This window comes from Leopardus geoffroyi, chromosome C2 (assembly GCF_018350155.1).
Source record: "Leopardus geoffroyi isolate Oge1 chromosome C2, O.geoffroyi_Oge1_pat1.0, whole genome shotgun sequence".
In the NCBI taxonomy this organism is placed as follows: domain Eukaryota; kingdom Metazoa; phylum Chordata; class Mammalia; order Carnivora; family Felidae; genus Leopardus; species Leopardus geoffroyi.
The window spans coordinates 26,229,811-26,256,679 of NC_059333.1; the positions used below are offsets into that span (position 1 = coordinate 26,229,811).

At 38.5% G+C, this 26,869-nt stretch overlaps 1 protein-coding gene across 1 annotated transcript; it reads left to right on the plus strand.

Moving 5' to 3' along the window:
- The first annotated feature begins 5,559 nt into the window (after positions 1 to 5,559).
- BTG3 (BTG anti-proliferation factor 3) lies at positions 5,560 to 26,789 on the plus strand. The gene is made up of 5 exons (XM_045501606.1): positions 5,560 to 5,855; positions 9,442 to 9,620; positions 13,491 to 13,628; positions 19,333 to 19,540; positions 26,118 to 26,789. The coding sequence occupies exons 2-5, from the start codon at positions 9,448 to 9,450 to the stop codon at positions 26,355 to 26,357; spliced, it is 759 nt and encodes a 252-aa protein (XP_045357562.1). The 5' UTR covers positions 5,560 to 5,855; positions 9,442 to 9,447; the 3' UTR covers positions 26,358 to 26,789.
- The last annotated feature ends 80 nt before the right edge of the window (positions 26,790 to 26,869 follow it).

The following is a 26,869-nucleotide window of genomic DNA, read 5'->3' on the forward strand; positions in this document are numbered from 1 at the left end:
CCTACCTTGGAAACAATTTCCTCATACTATGGCCTCTCCTCCTCTACCTGCCTGTATTGAAAAGTGGTAAGGAGGGTTTGCAATGCTGCCCTTTCACAAGTCTGTGAAACTTCCTTTCAGGTGGGAGCCCAATCACATCCAAACCCTTTTATATGCCCACAACACTATTGTCTTTATATGTCTTTGAGGGAATGAATTTACAATATAACTAATATGGAATATGGAATATGGAAGATAGATTGTTCACATCTCTATCTTCCACTAGATTGTGAGTTACTTATTTGTCCATATTTTGATCCTTTCTAATGACGGACACACTGTTCTCAAAGCTCTAGCACAAATATTTGACACGGTTATGCAGAAGAAGTCACATGAAAACATCCAATCTTCCCTCCCTCATTCTCCCCCATCTCTACCACCACACAACTGATTGAAAAGAGAAAAGAAAAATAAGACAAGAGGATATGTTTTCTTAATGAAAACATTCCTTATATTGTTCACTAAGGAATTTATATTTTTAAACTTAATTACCATTGTGCCTTTGAGAAAATACTATTGAATGGAGGTCATTGTGATGGGTAATCTTAGGTTTCAACTTGGCTAGACTATGGTGCCCATTTTGGTCGAACACTAGATGTTGGTCAAACACTAGATGTTGCTGTGATGGGTATTTTGTAGATGTATTAACATTTACAATTAGTGGACTTTAAGTAAAGGAGATTACCCTGATTAATGTGGGCGGGTCTCAAACAGTTGAAGGCCATATGAACAAAAATTGAGGTTTCCGGGAGTAGAACAAATACTACTTCCTCAAAATCATAACAAAAATCCTGCCAATGGATTTTGAGCTCTTCGACTCTTGCCTGGATTTTTAGCCTGCCAACCTGCGCAACAGATTTCAGACTTACTAGTGCCCACTACCGCATGTACCAATTCCTTAAAAAAATCTCTCTCCACATATGCATCCTATTGGTTCTGTTTCTCTAGAGAACCCTAACACTTGCATTTCAAAGCATTCTTTCCAATACCTCTGAAACTTTTGCTAATTGAATTATACTGTATTCTTAATTATGTTTCATGGAGTGTTTCTATTACTTACTAATAGAAGTCAGTTTCTCTGTTGGTACAGAGAACAAGAGAGTTGTCAAAGGAACTCAACAATGGCGCATGTCCTGTCAAGCAGGAAAATTTTACATCGGAGGTTTCAAATATGAGCTCTATTTGAGCCCACAGCATGCAGGTACCTAAATATTATACCCTACCTCCTAAGCTAGGAACATTTTCCTAAGCTAGTTTGTACCAATTAACAAATCTTAAGCAATTACCAATAAAGAATGAGTAGTTTGACCAAAACATTTTCTTCCAAAAAAGATGTGCCATGTTTGGGGCATGGTTGGGGCAGGGAGGAGGGCTTCAACAATTAATGCAATTCAAAATAGGAGGTTGGTGTGCCCAGTTTCCATTGCCTCATTCATCAAGAGAGTCTGTGTTGTGACTCTTGGAAGTCAGTTTTATTGCATGATGTAATGGAGAAAATAATGAAGATTACAAATTTTCTTTATACTTATGTTTTTTTAATCACTGCCAGTTTACAGATATTTAAGAAGTTGAAGCAAAGAGACTAGATTTAGTTTCTTTTAATTTAGCCAAATGGTTAGGTCCTGGAAATTTTTGAAGAAATGTATCAAAGTGTTTTTAGAATTAAAAAGTCTTAGATCTCACTTGGTAGACCTCCAATGGCCCTCAGAGCCTGCATACTTTTCCCTGATGCTATATAACAGAACTTTCTCTGTCCACTATAAAGGTGATGGTTTTGTACTCAAATTTAAACTTGACATGTACATTGAGAAGATGGTGAAATTGCTATTTTGTTTACAATGCTGAACTTCTCTGAGCTCAATGGAATAACAGATTTTAAGGAGTTACACAGTTATTTAGTGGAAAATAAGTCCTGGTTATGAAAGCAATTCATAGATCTTGGTGATTGAGTGTGAGTCATATTCTCTATGACTTTGGGATGCCACAAGATATGTGTGATTATAAAGCCCCTGACCAATGAGGGTGGCTCATTTTCAAACAAAACAAAACAACAGCCTTAAAATTTGTCCTGGGGCCCATGGGTGGCTCAGTCAGTTAAGCATCCAACTCTTGATGTCAGCTCAGATTTTAATCTCAGGGTCATGAGTTCAAGCCCCACTTTGGGCTCCAAGCTGGGCATGAAGCCTACTTAACAGAAAAAATAACAGCGACATGCAGAAGAATGAACCTGGACCCCTTTCTTACACCATACACAAAAATAAACTCAAAATGGATGAAAGACCTAAATGTAAGACAGGACACCATCAAAATCCTAGAGAAGAAAACAGGAAACAACCTCTTTGACCTGGTCTGCAGCAAACTTCTTACTTGACATGTCTCCAGAGGCAAGGGAAACAAAAGCAAAAATGAACTACTGGCACCTCATCAAAATAAAAAGCTTCTGCACAGCGAAGGAAACAATCAGCAAAACTAAAAGGTAACTGACGGAATGGGAGAAGATTTTTGCAAATGATGTATCAGATAAAGGGTTAGTATCCAAAATCTATAAAGAACTTATCAAATTCAACACCCAAAAAACAAATAATCCAGTGAAGAAATGGGCAAAAGACATGAATAGACACGTTTCCAAAGAAGACATCCAGATGGCTAACAGACACATGAAAACATGCTCAACATTGCTCATCATCAGGGAAATACAAATCAAAACCGCAATGAGATACCATCTCACACCTATCAGAAAGGCTAAAATGAACTCAGGCAACGGCAGATGTTGGCAAGGATGCAGAGAAAGAGGAACCCTTTTGCACACTGCTGGTGGGAATGCAAACTGGTACAGTCACTCTGGGAAACAATATGGAGGTTCCTCAAAAAATTAAAAATAGAGGGGCGCCTGGGTGGCGCAGTCGGTTAAGCGTCCGACTTCAGCCAGGTCACGATCTCGCGGTCCGTGAGTTCGAGCCCCGCGTCAGGCTCTGGGCTGATGGCTCAGAGCCTGGAGCCTGTTTCCGATTCTGTGTCTCCCTCTCTCTCTGCCCCTCCCCCGTTCATGCTCTGTCTCTCTCTGTCCCAAAAATAAATAAACGTTGAAAAAAAAAAATTAAAAAAAAAAAAAAATTAAAAATAGAACTACTCTATGACCCAGCAATTGCACTACTAGATATTTATCCAAAGGATACAGGAGTGTTGATTCAAAGGGGCACATGCACCCCAATATTTATAGCAGCACTATTGACAATAGCTGAAGTATGGAAAGGGCCCAAAGGTCCACTGATGAATGCATAAAGAAGATATGATATATTTACACAATGGAATATTACTTGACGATCAAAAAGTTGAAATCTTGCCATTTGCAACAACGTGGATGGAACTAAAGTGTATTATGCTAAGCGAAATAAGTCAGAGAAAGATAAATACCATATGATTTCACTCATATGTGGAATTTAAGAAATAAAACAGATGAACATAAGGGAAGGGAAACAAAAATAAGATAAAAACAGAGAGGGAGACAAACCATAAGAGACTCTTAAATACAGAGAACAAACTGAGGGTTGCTGGCAGGGTGTTGGGTGAGGGAATGGGCTAAATGGGTGAGGGGCATTAAGGAAGACACTTGATGGGATGAGCACTGGGTGTTATATGTAAGTGATGAATCACTAAATTCTATTCCTGAAATGATTATTATACTATATGTTAACTAACTTAGATTTCAACTAAAAAACAAAAACAAAAAATACTTGTACTAAAACTATTATACCTATTAACACACAGTATTACTGAGCATTAGAGTTAACTACGGAAAGGAATCAACTGAAAGAAAAAGTACGTATTAATGGATACTTGTATTAGCTCTGCTTCCCTCTTCCAGACTCCTAAAGAGGGTCCTCCCATGTAACATGACCCATTCTTGTGGGCTTTTGTCATTCAGAATCAGGAAGAAAGAGAGCTGGGGGAAAAGATCTAAAGCACACACCCAGGGCTGGGAACAACAGTAGGGCACATTTTGAAATACAATACAAGCAGCTATCTTGTGTGAGAACACAAGATGAGAGAAAAAAGAGATATGTTTCAGATATGTTGTTTGTTATTTATCTGCTTCACAGTGTTCGGGCTATGAGAATTTTTACAGAATTATTTCAAAATTATACCTCAGATATTTGCCTGTGTATTTTGAATATGGTCCTGATCTAAGACTGGACCATGTGGGTCACAGATTTATAAACATCACACAAAATACTAATCTCAAACTATAGAAATTTCTGGATAAATTCTGAGTATTTGTAGCTATTTTATGAAATTGCAGAGATAAAAGCCTTAATCAGTAAAATAGCCTCAATCAGATTGTTAAGAATTTAGAATGATGGAAACACTCTCCTATCTGCTAGAACAGTCCAGGGTGTAAATATCAGTATCCTCTTTAAATCGACCAATAAGGAACCATAGATAGAACAGTATAATTTTTTTTAACAAATAAAAGCTTATTGTATTGGCTTTAGAATTGCCTAATAAAAAAAAAAGTGCTTTGAATCTTGAATCACCAGTATCAGTAATAAAAAATAAAATATTCATAGAATAGGGCTGAAAACATGCTCTCAGGCCTAGAAGGCAGTGAAGAATCTGGTCCATCTACAACTTGAACAATCAGGGCTTGAGCAATTTACATGTTTTAGCTGGAAACAGTGAAACTGGCTCTCTTCCAGTAATAATTTTTAAAAGAAGTACCTTGTATTTTTCTAGTCTGATGTATTTAAAGTACTTTCGCAAACCTAATAACATGGTGCCAATTCAATGTAAAAGATTGGAGAGATGCTCCTCCTTTTCTTCAGAACGTTAAAATGTACCTTTTCCACATTTGTATTTGCTGAGATTAAGCTCTGTGTTTGGGAAGCCCTTGAGTAGAAGTGTCTCAGAAATAGAAAGCTCGGGCTCCCAAGGTTTCATTCATATGGCTGACATCCCTGGAGCCCGTTCCTTGTGCAAGACACTGTACTCAGTGCCAGGCAGGTACACCGGTCTACAGGACGTAGTCCCTGTTCTGAAGGAGCCACTGCCCTGGCCAGGGAAGGGCCCAACTAGGGGTTCTAAACAAACAACCTAAAATATCACAGAGCGGCTGCACAGTTGACGTGCCTGAAATTACCCCAAAGACGAGGATCAGTCCACAAATGCAAAGTCTTCCTTCCATCTGATACGGGTCGCCACCCCACCTCTCAAGAAGAGCTGAAGAAGAGCTGCTGGGTCTAGAACTCATGGCCCCAGATTGTTAGGGGGCAGGTTGGCAAGGAAACACAAGAGGGGGAAGCGGAGGCTCAGGCGCGACCCCCGATGGCGACGCAACAGGCAGGGCGGGCGGGGGTCGGTTCGGCCCTCACCGTGATCTCAACGCAGGATGGAAGCAAGAGGTGCTGTGGGCCTCGCCGTCGGACCAGAGGGTCTGTCAGCGAGTCGCGCGGCTCGGGTCTCAGGGTCGGGCTCTAGGCGAAGCCCCGCCCCCCCGGCTCCTCCGCCCCCGCCTCCTAAGGCGCGCGAGCCGGTCCCGCGCGGCGCCAACCCTTTCCCGGGTCATCGCCCCTCCTCTCTTCCGGGCCGCGAGCCCCCCGCGCGTCGCCTCAAGGCTGCGCTCGCTCGCGCGCGCGCGCTCTCCTGTCCGCCCGCCCTCTCAGCGCGCGCTCGGCCGCCCGACGACGCGGGAGCCACACGCTCCGGACTAGGCTAGCTGCGCTCGCTACCGCCGAGCGCCGGCCCGCTGAGGCGGCGCCCTCGGTTCCCCGCCCGGAGACGGTCAGGGTCGCCAAATCTGCGGCCCCAGGGCGGCGGCGGTAAGGAGACCGGGACGGGGGAGGCGGACATGGTGGAGCCGAGGGCGCCGGGAGGAGGGTGGTCCCGGCGACCAGAGGCCACGTCGAAGGCTCGCGGCGGGCGGCGCGCCAGGGAAGGGGGAGGAGTGTGGGATCGAACCGGATTGCATCGGCCCTGCTCGGCAAGAAGGAAGGACTGTGGACCGAGGGGGGCGGCCCGAGAGGGTTTCCGCACGACCCTCGGCGGGATGGGGACGGAGGAGACGCCGCCTCGAGGCTCCTGCCACGTTTCCACCGCGCGTTACCCTCCGCTCGGGGTGGGCGACAGCCTTGCTCCTTCCCACCACCCTTCCGCGTCCGTGCGTTTTCCCAAGCCGGGGACCCGGCTTGCTGTCCGGGGGGTCGCGCCTGAGGGGAGCGCCGTCCTGGAACCCAGGGCCCCCCGGAGGCTGGAACCTGGCCGGCGGCCGCGGACTGCCGGGCGAACGGGAAGACGCACCCCGCGAGGCTGTTTGCGGGGGAGGTGGGGAATGGGGCTCCAGGGCCCTTCCCCCGCTTAACTCGGGGAAAACCGCGATTGCAGAAGTTGGACGCGCTCGCAGGCCGTTCTTTCCAGAGTGGGTGGAGATGTTTGATGCCTACTCACCTAGCACTCTTAAAACCCAAGCGTGAGTGCTTAGCAGCAGGTTTTTGATGGCTTAAAAAGTCCGAGTCCCGGCCCCGTGGGAGATCCTGTCTCTCCTCCTCGCCCGGAGCCCGCTTTGTAACGCCGCGGAGGCTGGTCAAGGGCTCCTCACCCCCACGGCCGGGATCCCCGCTTCCTCAACCTTGGGAATGTCTATCAGGAATATTTGTTTCTAGAAACGGTTGCGATTAGCCTTTCGTTACAACACAGGGAAAAGTGCAAAGTTATAAACTCCTGGAAGGCTGAGCTTGGTTTTCCTTTGGATTTTGTGCACGCCGCTGTGAGCTGAGGAGCCTGTGGAACAAAGTAGAACTTGAGCCGCCGCCGCGGTGACTACGTCCCAGGATGACGTCACCGTGCGATATTTAAAATGGGAGCTTTTCGCTGGTGGTGTGGGTGGAGGAATTGCGGCTACTTAAGACGCCTTTGGTCTTACTGGACCTGCTTGCTTCCAGTTTCTCTTTCTCTGACTTTATAACTACCTCGTTTACCTTTTGGTACTCCCAGAATTCTAACTGGTGGGAGTGGGTTAATTTTTCTATTCCAGGCATCATTCCTTCAAACCAAAAAAAAAAAAAAAAAGTAATTCCATATGACTCATCCTGTGTTACAACCAATAGCAACCACTAAGTGGTTCTTTCCTTCCCTTTTTTTTTTTTTTTTTAATTTTTGATAGGAAACAGAACAAAACAAAAATGAGAACAAAACCCTGAACTCAGATATGTAGAACGTAGTAGACAAATTTAATGAATGAGAAGAATGATCTAGTTAAGGATTCAGTACTTTAGTGTGGTTCCTTGTTTTCTTTGGTGAGATGGAAGCTAACGTAGTTCCATCAACAAGCAACTTTCATCTCAAACCGTATATTAAATTGCAAGTGGGCTATCTTTTCCATCCTAACGCGGTGGAATATAAATACAGCCTTATGAAGTGGAAATGGCTCAACATTTTTTTAGGAGTACGCCTCACAGCAGTTGCAGAAGGCAGAGATTATGTGTACCTGCATGCTCTTATATGCAACCTAGTACCTGTTGTCTGGTAGCTGGCATTCTGTGGTTCCAGGAGAAAGGTTTGGGTGTCTTCCCATCCAGGATCAGAGTGGGTATGGCTGCCAGCACACTTCTCAGATAACTAGAATTTCTTTCACAGTGAGATCCCTTGTTTGAATTTGCACAAGGAGTAAAGGAATCATATTAAGAGGGATTTTAAGAGGTGTGAGAAAACAAACGTGTGAGAACACAAAAACTATCAGTTGGTTAGTTGGTTTTTATACTAAATATAGCAGACGCTGTATGTCTTTAATAATTGGCTCTGGAAAGGGTGATACTGCTTGGTAAATGCAGCATGTGAATAACTCCAAGTTACTTCCAGCAGCCAAATGAATGAGCTCATCGTGTAAAGCCAGAATATACATCGAAACAATCCCAGGACAAGGTTTTTGCCTTTATGGATTAATCAATGATAAATCAGATCTGCCATTTAAAGAGTCTTGAGGCAGTTCCAGAATGCAGCTAAATCTCTGATTATTTCTTTTAGTTTGATTTTTCTGTAGATGACCCTGAATTTCTGCTCTCTTAAATATGTTTTGATAGAGCCACTATTTTTGGTCATATCTTTTAGGCAAATAGATTTCTGTTCCTGAAAGAATGCTTATAATAGAAACTCATTGCTGAATTTTTTCTTTATGTGTAACAGCTTTGTTCAAATAGGATTCACCTAGCATACAACATACACATTTAAAATCTACAGTTCATTAGTTTTAGTATATTCACAAAGTTGTGCAGCCATCACCACAATCAATTTAGGACATTTTCTTCATCCTACAAGGAAACCCTGTACTCACTGACATCTCTCCTCCTTTCCCCTATCACTCCTGCCCCTAGACCACCAACCTACTTTTTGTCTATGTAGATTTGCATATTCTGGAAAACTCCTATAAATGAAGTCATACAATGTTTGGTCTCTTGTAACTGCCTTCTTTCCCTTAACACATTGTGTTTGAGCTTCACCTATGTTGTAGCATGTATCAGTATATCATGCCATTCTTCTTTTTGTTGCTGAATAATGTTCCGTTGCATGTATATACCACATTTATTTGTCCATCAGTTGACAAATGTCCATCAGTTGAACATTTGAGTGCTTCCACTTTTTGGCTGTTATGAATAATGCTAATATTGACACTTGTGTACATGTTTTTGTGTAGAAGTAGTTTTCATTTCTTTTGGGGTATATATAGCTATGAGTGTAGAATTGATTGGTCTTATGATAATTCTGTCTAATGTTTTTAGGAATTGCCACTGTTTTCTTTTTTTTTTTCAACGTTTATTTATTTTTGGGACAGAGAGAGACAGAGCATGAACGGGGGAGGGGCAGAGAGAGAGGGAGACACAGAATTGGAAACAGGCTCCAGGCTCTGAGCCATCAGCCCAGAGCCTGACGCGGGGCTCGAACTCAGGGACGGCAAGATCGTGACCTGGCTGAAGTCGGACGCTTAACCGACTGCGCCACCCAGGCCCCCGAATTGCCACTGTTTTCTATAGTAGTTATACAATGCTGGCTTTCAAAGTGGACTTGTGTTTTAAAGTTCAAATTATTTCACAAAATTTTAAACTTAAATTATTGTAGCTAAATGTTGACAAATTTAGTAAAAAGAATATACTATCTCTGATTTATTTTAGCCAACAGGAGCAATTTGGTGTGCTCTCTTTATTGAACTTCACAAAGCTAAGTGATACGGTTTTTAGATAGTATTATTATAAGGTCTTTATGGTATAAATTAGTGGTTATTTTCCCTCTTCCAGATCTGAGCCAATGAAACAGAAGATAAAAAGAAGGGAAGCTGTGGAGGAGGGGTATTTTGCAGAGCTTTATCTTCCAGTTTTTATGTTCCGTTTTTTGAGAAAAACTGTTTTATCTTTGCAGGGAAAGATGAAGAACGAAATTGCTGCTGTTGTCTTCTTTTTCACAAGGCTAGTTCGAAAACATGATAAGTTGAAAAAAGAGGCAGTTGAGAGGTTTGCTGAGAAATTGACTCTTATACTTCAAGAAAAATATAAAAATCACTGGTATCCAGAAAAACCATCAAAAGGACAGGCCTACAGGTAAAGGATTAAATTGGACAGTTGGATTGGACTAAGTGGAGAGGCTGATAGCACCTGAAATGAGTGCAAGGCCAGAGGACTGAGGGGGTATCCAGTCCATTTCTTTCACAGTTTATCTGCAAAATACAGAACTCTGGGGTGACTTTGGTATTTTTTTCCTTGCACATTTTAAAATACAAGTATTTGTTGTTGGTGTCCCACTGTCTGGACTTGGGAGGCCAAAACTGTTGGCTTATGGGAGTTAGTCTTGTGATTGTAGTTTGGTTTCTGCTTGAGTGGATTTCTTTATGTATCACAGGTACTTGAGGGTTTTCACAATTCTAGAAGATCCCTAAAACCTATCCATAAATGGGCACGGTAAGAGTTGAGAGAAATGAGTTTCTTTGTTTCTGCAAGTGAATTACGTGTTACACGTTTTTGGAAAAAATAAAAGTTTTATGGCAAAAGAGAGCTGAGTATTAGACATCTAATGCATTTTGACACAAGTATAATTGCATTTATACTATGCATAATTCTTTATGGTAGAAACCACTATAACTGTTTTATTGATGAAGATAATTTGTTATGATCTACAACTGGTAAATATTAGCTGTGCGTTTTAAAGTCAGGTCTCACTGACCCTAAATTCTTTAGGGCTTCTGCATACCACAGTTTAACCACTGCCTTGTCTCTGAGAGGGAAAATAACTCTCACTTGCAGCTGTCTGTTGTACTCTGGTTTATAAGTTACATTTTTAGGGGCGCCTAGGTGACTCAGTTGGTTAAGCATCTGACTTCGGCTCAGTTCATGATCTCACAGTTCATGAGTTCAAGCCCCACTTCAGACTCTGTGCTGACAGTTCAGAGCCTGGAGCCTGCTTCAGATTTTGTGTCTCCTTCTCTCTCTGCCCCTCCCCTGCTAGAACTTTCTCTCTCAGAAATAAGTAAACCTTAAAAAAAAAAGTTACATTTTTAGCTTAAAGAGCAGGCTCCTGCAAAGCATGTCCTGGCATGCTAATTCCCTGGTATTTATGTGACCACTGTATTGAGAACCTGGGTTCTACTTAATGAACTCAGCTGTCAAACCGTGCCCCATTTGTGGAGGTGGCCGCAAAAAAAATAAAACAGTGTGACTACAGAAATTCCTCTATTTATGCATATTGCTGCCCCCATCATCACTTCTGTGCTTTGATGTAAAAAGGACTTCATTTCATTTGCTGAGCTGTAGCAAGTGCAAGACTATTCAGGGAATCTATAAGGGAAGTGAAAATATGATTTGTTTCGTTCTCATTTCCTAGAAGCCACAGGTGAGCATGTATTCTATTGAAAAGAAAAGAATCAAATTTATTGATGTATTTTCCTCTTCATTTTTATCCAAGGAGGTTTCCTAGTAAATTGGAAAATGTGGCGAATTAAAGTAGAAATGTGGATGTTCTATATAAAGCAGACTCAATATATTTTTTATCTTCTCGCTTGATTCTCTTAATTTTTTTCTGCACATCTTCATATCTGATAGAGTGAACAGCTTTTTTAAGTTAGAGCTGTTGAGGCTTTTACACTGATGTAATTGACATTGGACAAAGACTTTTTTGGAAGTGCCAAGACAACTTTTACTATTACTGAAAAAGGAGACACTGTCAAGTAAATGCTTAAAGGTCAGACAGTGTACAGTTTCATTTCCATTAATTCTAAAAACTTGAGGAAAAAAATTAGCTAAACAGGATTAAATTGGCATATGATCAGAAGTATCATTATTGAGTCATTTTGAAGCTGTCTTTGAAGTAGAAAACTATTAGACTTAATGGTGGGTTGTTACTATTATAAAAATGAATAGAATATAGGATTAACCAGTAAGAGTCTTGAATCCATAGAGTAGGTTGTAAGTGTTCATTTTCTTCTAAAGTGTTTATAAATTAAAATAGTTTCTCCACAATATATACAAATAAGAGGCGTTTATAGGGCAATTTGGCAATATTATCAAGATCTGTAAAAATACTCCTACTCTTTGAACAGTAAGTCTCCTAAAAATCTCTTCCAGAAGTATAATCAGAAATGCAGATAAATATGTATGAATATGGATGTTTCTTTATAATTGCAAAAAATTGGAAATAACTGTCAACATTAAGTAAATGATAGACTATTTTTATGCAACTTTTAAAATCTTGTTTTTGAAGACTGGCTAATGGATGAGTAGTCACAGTATAAAGAGTTTAAAAAAAACAGCACAAAAATATGTAAGGTATGCAAATTTTGTTGAAGCAGAGTCTCTAAGCATCTTTATTTACATATATATTTTTTAAGCTTAGAGTCTACATCATCCTTGCTGTAGATAACAAAAACACATACATCTAACATCTATCTTACCTATAACTGCTTTTGATCCTAGGGCACATGAGGCTTTTGAATCAACTTACACAGCACTATAATTTGTAAACATAGGACCATCTTAAATAAAGGAACAAATAGCATCTTACCTGCATAAAATAATTTTTTCACTCTGAATTGCTTACTTGTTAATGGTGATGTTAAGATTAGTACAGACAGAATAGGGTATTTAATAAAAGAGATTTTAGAGTCTTGTCCAGATTTGACCCTTGAATTCACCACTTTCTAGTTGTGATGTTGGGCAAAATACTCAGACTCTGCCTCCTTTTTCTCTTACAGTGGGGAAGTGGTATCTAACTTACAGGATAATATGAAAATTAGAAGAATTAACACATGCGAAGCATCTAGTAAACTGTCCATTTTATAGTAAACTTTGAGAAAGAATTATTTAGAAATCTGTATTCACTGTTAATGAGAATTTTTTCACTGTTTTAAATGAAAATTGAAATCAACTAATAAAGTAATTTTTAAAACTTTAAATAGCATGTTTTTCTATTCATATTGTTTTATTTAATGGTATAATTACTATTTTTCAGCAAACTTGTATGTTCCATATTTTAGAACTTTGGATCTGAGGAAGAAGTGAAATGACTTAATCTGAATTCACCCAATAAATAAGTGCTGGGACTGGTACTAAAACCTGGGTTCTCATGATTGATTTCTTAGTTGTAGGCATTAAATACTTTTATTGTACCCACCATTTCTGTTACATAATCAAAATGCTTAAATAAGTATGTATTTTTGCGTTCATCCTGGGAGTCATCTTTGAGCATTCCATTAGGTAGACGTGGTATTTCTTAGGTTTAAAAAATGGAACAGAGGCTACATTGGTTTAAAATTTTTTTTCAAAAAAAATTTTTTTTTCAGTTATTTTGACAACTTTTTTTTTTTTTTTAATGAAAACCCTTTGGTAACAAATAAATGAGATAAGCCTATAATACTTTGGACTGTATTTTAATCTTAACTATGTGATATGAATAGTTCTGTGTCTTAGACTGATTCTGTATTTTAGATCAATGATAGGTATTTCTTAACACTTATTATCTGGGACGTATAAGCAAGGAAGTGATCAAATCACAAGAATTTGAAAATATTTTAAACATTGGTTAAGGTCTTTTGTTAGTTGTGGAGATTTTGTTATATAGTAACTTGGCCTATTAATACTACCTTTAGAGCTCTAAGTAATTTCATGCAACTTTAATACTCCTTGCTCATTTCATGGACCTGTGAGATTGAGTAGTTTCTGGCTAAAATGAGGTAGAGTCAGTTCTTCAGATTTCTCTGGGCTCACACAGAAGCCCTCCTCTTTCCACCAGGCTGAGTAGTCTTGTTGATGCCCTCTCTTTGCCTTTAGTTCGCATTTATTATCTACTTAGGATACATATGCTCCAGCATTCTCCGCCAGGGTTTGTTTGTTTTAAATTCACATTGGCAAATACTAGTAGTATAATGAGGTTTATGATTAAGATTCAATTAAAGCTATTAACATTATTCTACTTTGTTGTAGATGCATTCGTGTCAATAAGTTTCAGAGAGTTGATCCTGATGTCCTGAAAGCCTGTGAGAACAGCTGCATCTTGTACAGTGATCTAGGCTTGCCAAAGGAACTCACTCTGTGGGTGGATCCATGTGAGGTGTGCTGTCGGTAAGTTCTTGAGTGTGCCAGCTGAGAGGATTACCATGCTGGAACTGATTTTATGAAATTCTCTCAGGTATTGCCTGCCTATGTATCTTTATGGCCAGGTTTTTGCTTTCTCAGTTGTGAATTTTGTAAAGTAACCTGAAGGTGAAGGGCTGGTTACATTCCTGTTTTACAGCTAAAGAAACTTAAACTTACTTACAGCTAAAAACTTGGGGCACCTGGGTGGCTCAGTTGGTTAGGCATCCGACTTTTGCTCAGGTCATGATCTTGCAGTGTGTGAGTTCAGTCCCCATGTTGGGCTCTGTACTGACAGCTCAGAGCCTGGAGCCTGTTTCGGATTCTGTATCTCCCTCTCTCTGCACCTCCCCTGCTCACGCTCTGTCTCTCTCTCAAAAAAGTAGATAAAGATTAAAAAAAAAAAAATTTAAGAAACTTAAAAACTGATTGGGAAGGGTTTTTATGGTTCTACCAAGAAGTTTATTATACACGAAAAAGCAGAATTTAGATAGCTAGACTCCTGTAGGTCAATTATTTTCTTTCATTGGTGGTGTACATGTCTTTCCCATCTTCAAATAAGAAAATAAGTTAATTCCAAATAGTACTGGATAATAACTTTTGGTTGGGGCGCCTGGGTGGCTCAGTTGGTTAAGCTTGGTTTTGGCTCAGGTCATGATCTCACGGTTCAGGAGTTCGAACCCTGCATCCGGCTCTGTGCTGGCAGCACGGTGTCTGCTTGGGATTCTTTCTAACTCTCTCTCTCTCTCTCTGCCCTCCTTTCCCTCTCTCTCCAAATAAATAAATAAACATTTAAAAAGTAATAATCGGGGCGCCTGGGTGGCGCAGTCGGTTGAGCCTCTGACTTCAGCCAGGTCACGATCTCGCGGTTCGTGAGTTCAAGCCCCGCGTCAGGCTCTGGGCTGATGGCTCGGAGCCTGGAGCCTGTTTCCGATTCTGTGTCTCCCTCTCTCTCTGCCCCTCCCCCGTTCATGCTCTGTCTCTCTCTGTCCCAAAAATAAATAAACGTTGAAAAAAAAAAAAAAAAAGTAATAATAATAACTGGGGCGGGGAGGTTCTGTTTGTTTCTACTCTTGCCTCCCTCTCTCTTTTTGGTTTTTAAGTGACCAAGTAATATTTTCATGGTTTTGTTTTTATAACGGAGATTATTTCTACTCTTCTAATGAGCAGAATTATACATAGGTGAGTGTTAGGTATGATATTTAATTGAACTCCATTCATTCTAAAAGCATTTATTGTGGACCAGGCATTCTTAGTTTTGGGGTTTTAAAAAAATGAAAGTAGCATTCTGCTATCAGGTGTTCAAAGTGTAATAAGGGAGAAGAAAGAACAAGCAGATTACAACAGGGTGATTTATACTATAATAGATATATGTACAAGATGCAGTAGTTGGTGGCACAAAGAGAACGTTACTGCCTCTGCTGGGCAGTACACTGCTGAGTGGTATGTGAGCTGGGTGGAGAAGGATGCAGTTGACTAGGTGACAAAGTGGGAAGGACATTTCCATGCAGGAAGAAAATAGAATGAGTAAATTCTTGGAATCCCTGTGAGTGATTTCCTACAGCTGTTCCTTTAAGGTGTTTCCCTTTGGTTTTAAGTGCACTTCACCTGTTGACTATAGTAGAGATACTTTTTGATGCAACCATAATATATTCCAAAGGTGGACTATGGAATTTGATCTGATCTTCAACAATAAAAGTAAAGATGATGACATGTCATGCCAAAAATACATGGTAATTCTTCCACCAAATTATTCTGGACCACAATGGAGTTATTTGGTAAAAGCTGCTGTTGTCAGCTTATTCTGTGGGAAACTTAGGTACTAGATTCTTCAACACTTCTTCTCAGAAAAAAGGAGAGCAAGACATCTCAAGTTTTTGTCCAAGAAGGTCAAACATTTTTAGATTCTGGGACTAATTAAGGACTCCTTAAGCCAAGGTGAGACTTTATAGACTTTGGCCACTGAGCCCCTGCTGAGGACCTTAGTATACAAGAAATAGTTATCACAAAGTTACTATATTGAATTGCTTACTTTTTTATTAGGTCTGCACTTAGATCCTGACTCTTATTTAACACACAGTTCTTTTAGTTGGTTACATAGGTTTTCAGCCATAAAAATTATAAGCAGTGTTTGAAAGGGGCTTTTTCATGTAGTTATAAAACTACCAAAAAAAAAATACCATGTAGTCTTAATGTGGAGACAGGAGCAAAAAAGCTAAAGAGTTGGCACAAATGTATTATCACCCAATCAAATAACGAGTATTATTTAATATAATAATCTTGAGTCATTAGGGAAATGTTTCTATGTCCAAAGATGTGTTTAAGAATTTGGATAATTGTAGGGACTCCTGGCTGGCTTAGTCAGTTAAGCATCTGACTTCAGCTCAGGTCATGATCTTGAGGTTTATGAGTTCGAGCCCCACATCAGGCTCTGTATTGACAGCTCAAAGCTTGGAGCTTCAGATTCTGTGTCTCCCTCTCCCTGCCCCTCCCCTACTTGTGCTCTTCCTGCCCCCCAAATAAATATTTTCAAAAATTTAAAAAAAAGGTTGGATAATTGTATAAACATTTTGGACATATTTATTTGAAATGACTTAACTAAATCTTGGCACCTGAAGATGAAAACTCTAAATAGATATTCTACTTAGGGGGATACTTCATTGCTTAATAATGCCAGATAATGAAAAATTATTGTTCCTTCATCTTATTAATATAAGAAAATCTTTGCATTCAGTAGCTTTATAATAATTTTACATACAAGTAAAATTTTGCCAACAATTGACTGTGATGTGATATTTTTTCACAGCTAATAGAAGTCACCCTCAAGGGCGCCTGGGTGGCTTGGTAGGTTAAGCGTCCAACTCTTGGTTTCGGCTCAGGTCATGATCTCACAGTTTTGTGGGTTCGAGCCCCATGATGTGCTCTGCACTAGCAGCACAGAACCTGCTTGGGATTTTCTCTCTCTCTCTGCCCCTCTCTATTTCTGTCAAAATAAATAAATAACAACAACAACAAAAAGAAATCATCTTCATTATGTGATAACAGAACTCCAAAAAGAAAGATGTGCTAGTGATTGAGTAGAGGTGATTGCTCTAAGTTAATAGAGGAGATTGCAATATTGATTAGTACTTTGGGACCAAAACTATAAACATTCTGAAAATTAAAGCTGATCTAGCAGTTATATAATAGAACAAATATCTGAGTCATTAATAATAACTCATTGGTACACTAGAGACTAAAGTTATGAAAAAATTGAAATGCACTCAAAAAGAACATTCTTCATAGTATGACTGAGTTATTCCATCAGTATAAAATATTGGAAGTGTGCAAGGATTGTTGGTGTAGTTAAAAGGTTATTGTTTAATGAACTATGTGAGGAGATACAAAATAGATAATGGATCCTTCCTACAAAGAGAATGCCTGCGAATGGGTGGCAGCTTTATTATCCACTCAATATTCTATACCTTTTTTTTTTAGAATTTCTATTATCCTTTTCCTGATCTAGAGCATTAGACACTATTAATGTGTTTCAAATTAACTAAATGGACTTAATGTTTAGCAGCATGTGGTTGAAAAATGGAAAGTTTAAAAGTTGTCCGTTACTAATTGTAAGGCATTAACTGCACACTCTAATGTTAAAATAATCAACAGCTTCACTTAATATGAGAACCCTCATACCCAAAATACTACAGAGGGAAAGATGCAGAACCTAATTGAACTAGCTGATCCTTCATTAGATGTCTGCCCTTGATTTAGGTTTCAGTTTCTACAGAGGCAGGGATTTTTCTCAAATTGCCTGCCTTTCTGTTTTACTTGAATTTTGACTCCATTAATGGGCAAAAACTGAAGGTTGGCCTAAGCCCCTTGTTAATATTGCTGGCATTATTAACATGAATTAAGCTTTGTATTGAAATGTGTTGAGTCTTTAATATATGGGCAGGACGGAGAGGTAAATTCCCATTGCTAAAACTATATTATAGTTTTAAACTTGAAATTATAGTACAGGAATTCTGTGTTGTGAACAATTTGCCCAGCTTCTCAGGCATCTTACAGCAGAGAATCACTAGCTGAAAACCAACCAGTACCCAGTCAGCTCTCAGCTTTCTTGCCTAACAGACAGAAAACCAAGGCCTAGACACGTTAAATGACTTGCCCCTTGTTACAGAGCTAGTTAGTGGGAGAGCCAGAACCAGAAACATGTTCAGTGCTCTTTCCACCATCTAGCAACTCTTTTTATGAAGTAAACTGGAAAAGAATAGAAAAGGGAGTTATGTCCCATATTAGGTAGCATTTATGGCCCCCTTTCAGCCTGTGTGAGAATGGAAGACAGCACAGCTATCTAAAGAAATAGAACTCACCTGTGAGACTGCATGATTTCTGTAAAACTTTCAAAGCCTTTATTGCAGTTTGGCCTTTTACTTATTGTACATATCCTGATTCAGAAATAATTTGAGATAAGGATTATCTCAAAATGAAATTAATTTACATAGTTAAAATAAACCCTGTTTTTCTGTCAAGGTTGTTTTTGTTTTTTTAAGCTTAAAATCACTTTGTCTTTCTAACTTTAATCATATGTTGTATAAGAACTGCTTAACAATCCCATTTCCTTTGTCCTTAACACTTACTAGAAATAGTTTCATAGTGTATATGCTGTGTAGTCTATGTAAATAAATTTGTGGGTTTCTCCTATGTTCCACATAAAAACTACTGGTTTTACTATTCTTTATGTTATTTTCCCTCATTGCAGAATTTATTTTCCTTTTCTTGTTTCTATTTTTTTTTTTAACATTTATTTATTTTTGAGAGACACAGAGCAAGACAGAGCACAAGCAGGGGAGACACAGAGAGAGGGAGACACAGAATCCAAAGCAGGCTCCAGGCTCTGAGCTACCAGTACAGCCCATGCAGGGCTCAAACCCACAAACTGTGAGATCATGACCTGAGCCAAAGTTGGACGCTTTAACTGACTGAACTGCCCATGCACCCCCCTCCAGCCTTTTTTTTTAGTAATCAACAGCCAAAGTTACATATACCAATTATTTTTCTTAGCTCAAGGCTTTAAAAATATTTTGGCAGAATTAAAAGGCTCATTTTACTTTTTTCAAAAAATTAAGATGAGAAGTTTTCCTGGTAAGCAATATAATTCAAGCAAAACCCCTTTATTTTCCTCAACGGTAGTGTTTGTTTTCCAGTTGTCTTAGTTCTCATTTTTGTCAGTGTGGATATAGGCAGCTCAGACCCTCTTTTAATTTAATAATGGTAAAGTAAATCTCAAAGGAAATGTCCAGTTGATTTGTGACTTGAATCACTAGTATCTATATTATAGTAGTCAGCTAAAAATACATTAGAAAATCTTACTATATAAGCCAGGTTAATGGTACATACAAAAATGTAATCAAAACAGTGAATTTCTCGTAGATATTTTAAACAACTATTTTTGTTAGGAGGCAGTGGGAAAGAAAATTGAAGAGAATAGAATCACTTATTATTTGCACGTAAGTAGGCCAGAAGTAGAAAATCATGGCCGACCTGTTGGCCTGTAGGTGGGTTATGTAGGGTTAAGTTCTGGGAGTGTTCCTTCTTTGCTTTGGACCGATGGCATGTCCAAGCCTGTTTAATTGTTTTTATGGACAGTTTCTTGCTTTTGTTGATAGTGCTTCAAGGTGTGTGAATTTGTTTTTTTAATTTTTAGGTATGGAGAGAAAAACAATGCATTCATTGTTGCCAGCTTTGAAAATGAGGATGAGAACAAGGATGAAATCTCCAAGAAAGTTACTAGGGCCCTTGATAAAGTTACCTCTGATTATCATTCAGGATCCTCTTCTTCAGATGAAGAAACAAGTAAGGAAGTAGAAGTGAAACCCAATTCGGTGACTACAACCCCAAGTCCTGTGTACCAGGTAACCATGGATCAGCTCTCTATTAAAGGTCATGACCAGGGCTTGCCATGTCATTCCAGGTAGTCCTGCTCATGTTGTTTGGGGTTTCTGATTTGAGATTTTGAATCCCGGTTCTTGCTTTTGTACACTAAAGGAAGCTGCTCCTCTGAGATGTAAATAGACATCCTGAGTCACTTTATCAAGGGTCTGCTTTACTACTACTCAATAAGTAGGATAAAAACATTCTATTTATTTATTTTTTAGGATGAATATATATTTTTAATTTTAACAGTATATTCAGAAAAATTTATGTATTTTTAAATTTTAATTTGATTTTTTAAATTTAATATATATATATTTAATTTTTGACTTGAGAGAGCAAGCGAACGGGGGAGAGGGGCAGAAGGAGAGACTGAGAATCTTAAGCAAGCTCCTCATCCAGTGCAGAGCCCAACTCAGGGCTGGATCTCACAACTTTGAAATCATGACCTGAGCCAAAATCGAGAGTTGAACGCTCAACCAGCTGAGCCACCCAGGAGCTCCTAGAATAAGTATATTTTAAAAGGTGTGTCAAAGAGAGGCCCCTGGGTGGTTCAGTTGATTAAGTTTCTGACTCTCTGTTTCAGCTCAGGTCATGAATTCATAGTCTGTGAGTTTGAGTCCCACATAGGGCTCTACACTGACAGCTCAGAGTCTGCTTCAGGTTCTCTTTCTCTCTCTTTGCCCCTCCCCTGCTCTTGCTTGCACTCTCGCTCACTTTCTCAAAAATAAACAAACATTTAAAAAAATGTGGCAAAGAATAGAAAAAAACCGTAGTGATAAAACATTCCTGATTTTTTAAAAATCCTTATTGTATTAAAAAATAGGTATTCATTTTTTGTAGCCTTCAGCACTTCTGATTAATACCATTGGGTTTAACTTTATTCTCCCCACGATTAAAGAGAAACTTCACTGAATAATACGGGAGTTAATTTTTCACTCAAGTCAAAACAATATCTCCTTTACTTACAACAGTGGAAGAGTTACATAGCTACCAGGCACGCACTTACAAATTTGTTCACTTATTTATTATTTATACCCCACACACCAAAGAACGTTTAACATACTTTTAAAAATTCTTGGAGTGCCTGGGTGGCTAAGTAGGTCCAACTATTGATTTTGGCTGAGGTCATGGCCCCATATCAGGCTCTGCACTGGGCATGGAGCCTGCTTAGGATTCTCTCTGTCCCTCTCCTGCTCACAGGCACTCCCTCTCTGAATGAATGAATGAATGAATGAATGAATGAATGAGTGAATGAAATATATATAGTACATATATATAAATATATATAAGCAGTTCAGTAGGGAAAGTCTTCAAGAACTGGTACTAAAACAACTGGATGGTCTATATGGAAAAAAATGAACCTAACTGCTATTTAATATACTTAATATACTCTTAATATACACACATCTATATATACATATATATACACACACACACTTTTAATACAATAATAGTCTTCAACAGAAAAGATAAGTCAAAAAATGTTAGGAAATCTATTCAGTTGAGCCTTATTTGTACTTTTTTCCTATTTTGAGGGTTGTTTTTTTAAGTTTTTTAATTTATTTTGAGAGACAGAATGAGCTGGGGAGGGACAGAGAGAGAGTGGGGACAAAGGATCCGAAGCAGTCTCTGTGGTGACAGCAGAGAGCCTGATGAAGGGCTCAAATTCATTAACCATGAGACCATAACCTGAGCCAAAATCAGACACTTAACAACTGAGCCATCCAGGCACCCCTGAGTTTATTTAAAAATGTACCTATTTTTATTAATTTCACCTTATTAATTAGACGTGATGAAACATATCCAACATATGGAGCGTAGGATTTGGGCTACAATGAGAATTTCAGCCTAATGAGTAAGAAATTAGTGTTTTAAGTATGAGAAACTAAATCTTTACATTCACCATACATTTATATAATGAACATACTTTCAGTATACCTTAGTTTTTTATTTCTCTGGGGTTTTGTTTTGTTTTGTTTTGCTTTGTTTTTTCAGTTGTTGAATTATCCTTCCTAGGCTTGTGAGGGAAATTAGGTCTGATGATTATCATATTTTTAGGGATATATCTATATATGCATATTGTAAGATAACATGCACTTTTAAAAAACAAAGCAGTGTAAAAGAGTATGTATGATATATTCTCCAAATTACTGTTGTTAAATTGCCTGGAATTCATTCACACATGGCAATTTTCATACTCAGAATTTTATTGTTACTCAACAAAGCAAGAAAGTAAGTCTTAAATTGAACTGATTGCTGCTGATTTTTTACAAGTAAATTGACCTTTAATTTTTAGATTTTCCTTTTAAATTAAATTGTATTTATTTCTCCCCATGTTAAGAAACTTTTAGGGTAAAATTAAACAAAGGCATGGAAATTGAAGTGTCTTTTGTGTGCTTTTAAAATAAAATATTTTTCCTTGACAATTTTTCATAACAGAGAAGCTTGACTGTTATAATCTATTGTGTAGAAAGCTGGTGCAAGTGACCCACTTTAATCTTTTCTTCCTATTCATTTTTTCATCTTGAACCTGGTACTGCTAAAAGGTTTTAAAAGGGGAGTTTTCAAAGTAAAGATAAAAAGTTCCTAGGTTAGGATCCTTTTTCTCTTAGAAGTCCATTTTTTGAAAGATACCCCAGGAAATTACTAATTAAGAAGTCAAGATTATATGGGGTGCCTGGGTGGTTTTAGGTGGTTGAGTGTCCAACTTTGGCTTAGGTCATGATTTCACAGTCTGTGAGTTCGAGGCCCACGTCAGGCTCTGTGCTATCAGCTCAGCCTCGAGCCTGCCTCAGATTCTGTATCTCCTCTCTCTGCCCCCTCCCCTGCTCATGCTGGGTCTCTGTCTCAAAAACAAATAACAATTAAAAAAAAAATTTTTGTGTGAAGAAGTGAAAATACTGTCATTTCTCCCCAAATTGATCTATAGATTCAAGGTCAGTATCAATCAAAATCCCAACAAGCCTTTTTCTAGAAAGTGACAAATGGATTCTAAAATTTATAAAAAGGAGAGTAAATTTAGAGGCCTTACACTAATATAAAGCCATTGGTGCCTGAGTGGCTTAGTCAGTTAAGCATCCGACTCTTGATTTCAGCTCAGGTCATGATCTGGTCCATGGGATCGAGCCCTGCATAAGGTTCTGTGCTGACGGTGAGACTGCTTATGGTTCTCTCACTTCCCTGTCTCTCAAGGTAAATAAATAAACTTTAAAAAAAAAAAAAAAAAAAAGACAGTGTAGATATAAAGATACACAAATATATTAATGGAACAAAATAGAGACTCCAGAAATAGACTTACATATGTTCAGTCTTTTTTTTTTAATTACTAAAGTATCAAAGCCGTTCAATAGGGGAAAGTCTTCAAGAACATGTACTAAACCAATTGGTTAGTCTATTTACGGAAAGAAATGAACCTAACTACTATCTGACATGATACACACAAAAAAATTAATTTGAGATAGATCATAGACCCAAACATAAAAGCTAACTAACTCTGACACTTTTAGAAGAAAATACAAAAAGGTATCTTTATTATTTGGGATAAGCAAAGATTTCTCCCAAGGGATATAAAAAACACAAGAAAAGAACTTGATAAATTTGACTTCACCAAAATTAAAAATCTTTACTCATCAAGACAAGCCATTAAGAAAATTAATAGGCAAAGCATAGACTGCGACAAAATATTCTCAGTACATACATCAAAGGACTTGTTTCCAGAATATACTTTGTAAATCATTCCTATAAATCAATAATAAGAGACAAATGACCCAATTAAAAATAATGGACAGAAGATGAGAGTAAACACTGTACAAAAGAAGTTATATAAATGTCCAGTAAACACATGAAAAGGTGCTTAACCTTATTTATCATCTGGGAAATGCAAATTAAAACCACAATGAAACACTGCTTCCAGAATGGCTGAAATTAAAGTCTAACGCCACCAACTGTTGGCAAAGATGTGAAGTACTCTCACTGTTGGTGAGAGTATAATGTGGTACAACCACTTTGGAAACTCTGGAACTTGTTAAATATGCATCTACCCTATTACCCAACAATTATACTCTTAAGTATTTAGAGAAATGAAAATATTTACAGAGCCATGTATTACAATGTTTATAGCAGCTTTTTTCATAATAGTAAAATGGAAAACAACCCAAATGTCCATTAGCAAGTGAATGGAAGAAAAATTGTGAGGTATTCACAAAATAGAATAATAGTCAACAAAAAACAGGAAGAACTAATAATACTAGACACAATATGGAAGGACCCCAAAAACATTTGGTTGAGCAAAAGAATTTTGCCATACACAAAGAATACATGCTGGCTGATTTTTATTAAAGTTCACAGACGGAAAACTCTGGTGATGGAAATCAGAACAGTGGTTGCCTGTGGTGTATTAGGATTAACTAGAAAGGGTAATGTAAGCTCCAGAATTTTGTCGTCTTTCTGACAGTTTTAAAACCTTACCAGCACCCCAGTGTAAAAAGAAATGAAAACATTGCATTTTTCTGTTTGTTTTATAGGCCAATTATTTGAACTCTAAATTCTGCCTTATTTCCCCATTATTATATATAATCAAGAATTAACTGTACTGGGGTGCCTGTGTGACTCAGTCAGTTAAGCACCCAACTTTGGCTCAGGTCATGATTTTGTGGTTCACAAGTTCAAGCCCTGTGTCGGGCTCTATGCTAACAGTTCAGAGCCTGAAGCCTGCTTTTCTGATTCTGTCTCCCTCTCTCTGCCCCTCCCCTGTTAGTACTCTGTCTCTCTCTCTCAAAAATAAATAAAAACGTTAAAAAATTTTTATTAAAAAAGGAATTAACTGTACTAAGGTTATTCATTGAAGCATTGTTTTATTTGTTGTGCATTGTTTTTTAATAGTAAAACATTGAAAACAGCCTAAATGTTCTATCAGTAGGACACCAGTTAATTTAGTTATGGCATAGTCATTGCATTACATCTAGCTGTAAAATAATGAAAAAGGACGTTATGTATTGATATGAATGTCTTTTTTTTTTTTTTTTTTTTTTTTTTTAATTTTTTTTTCAACGTTTATTTATTTTTGGGACAGAGAGAGACAGAGCATGAACGGGGGAGGGGCAGAGAGAGAGGGAGACACAGAATCGGAAACAGGCTCCAGGCTCTGAGCCATCAGCCCAGAGCCTGACGCGGGGCTCGAACTCACGGACCACGAGATCGTGACCTGGCTGAAGTCGGACGTTTAACCGACTGCGCCACCCAGGCGCCCCAATATGAATGTCTTTTAAAATGTGTGTATAGAAGTATGCCTAACTATTATATGCATGGATTGATTCTAAGGGTATACACAAAAAAAATAGTGTAAGTTGCCTCTAAAGGGTAATTGGGTAGCCGGTAATCAGATAAAGAGGGACTTTCCATGTATATGCTTTTATACCTTTTGTATTTTCTATCATATGAATGTAATTGTATACAGACTATAAGTTTTAAAATACCTGTACTAAGAGGAACAGATTAGAAATCAGAGAATTCAGGGGCACCTGGGTGGCTCAGTTGGTTAAGCATCCCACTCCTGATTTCGGCTCAGTCATGATCCCATGATTTGTGGATTCAAGCCCCTCATCTGATCAGTGCAGAGCCTTCTGGGGATTCTCTCTTCCCCGTGTGCTCTCTTTCTCTCCCTCTCACTTTCCTTCTCTCTTCTTTGTCTCTCCCTCAAAAAGAATAAACATTTTAAAAAGAAAACTCAGAAACACATAGTCACAAGGTACAGCATTCTTAGCAGGGGTGTACAAAATTGCTGATAACTTTTTGAGTAATGTGGACTTGATGTCCCATTTGACTTAGGGGATAATCTAAGACTGTAGTTCCAAAACACAAACTGGCTGCGTCAGAATCACCTGAAGTGCGGTCAGAGTACCTGGCCTCTATTCCTAAAAGATTGTTATTGTTCAGTTAGACCAGGGCTAGGGCATAAATGTATTTTGTGTTTAAAAGCTTTTTTAGATGACTTCTTATTAAACAGCCAGCTGTGGAAACCACTGGTCTAAAACATGATGTGTCCTTTCAGGCTTCCATTCATTCTGTTTTGATCTTTCCTGCTTGTTTTAGAGTGCTGTGTTTTTTATTCATTTTCATTCATTAAGAAAACTAATCAGGGGCACCTGAGTGGCTCAGTCGGTGGGCGGCCAACTTCAGCTCAGGTCATGATCTCACAGTTAGTGAGTACAAGCCCTGCATCGGGCTCTGTGCTGACAGCTCAGAGCCTGGAGCCTGCTTCTGATTCTGTGTCTCCCTCTCTCTCTCCACCCCTTCCCTGCTTGCTCTCTGTCTCTCTCTCTCTCAAAAATAATAAACATTAAAAAAAAAAAAAATTAAAAAAGAAAAGAAAACTAATCAATCACCTACAATATATGAAATTTCTAACATATTTAGATATGACCATAGGAATGTTATTTAGACCTACACTTAAGGGTAGGGTATGGGTGAGTGGTTTTGTTTTTCTTTAGTGAATAATCTGGAATAATGTGACTGATTTTTCCTCTGAATTAACTTACTGTTTCCTCTTTCATGCAGATTTCAGAATTGATATTCCCACCTCTTCCAATGTGGCACCCTTTGCCCAGAAAAAAGCCAGGAATGTACCGAGGGAATGGCCATCAGAATCACTACCCTCCTCCTATTCCATTTGGTTATCCAAATCAGGGAAGAAAGAATAAACCGTATCGCCCAATTCCAGTAACATGGGTACCTCCTCCTGGAATGCATTGTGACCGGAATCACTGGATTAATCCTCACATGTTAGCACCTCACTAGCTGCTTTTGATTCTGTTGGTGTCAGTGTTGAGAGAAGGTAGAATAAGCTTGACCACATATTAAAAGTTCATATTCATATAGTAGTAAAGTTAGATGGGCCAAACCGTCAAACTTATTTTTATAGAAAAGTTATTGATAATAATCTTTCTTAAAAAAATATATATGCACTTTAGATATATTGATATAGTTTGAGAAACTTTATTAAAGTTAGTCAAGTGCCTGAGTTTTTAATATTGGACTTGAGTATTTATATATTGTGCATCAACTCTGTTGGATATGAGAACACTGTAGCAGCAGACGATCTGTTCTAGCACCTTTGAGCATTTATGGAGAATATGTAAGTTATTTATACACAAGGAAATCTATTTTATGTCATTGTTTAGAAGAATTGCGTGAAATCATGTAGTTGCAAATAAAAAGTAGTTTGAGGCATGATGATGTGTGCTTCTTTTCTATGCATAAAAAAGGCAGAAATAGCAAAGGGGATATTTCACTTTAATGTGTTTAAATAT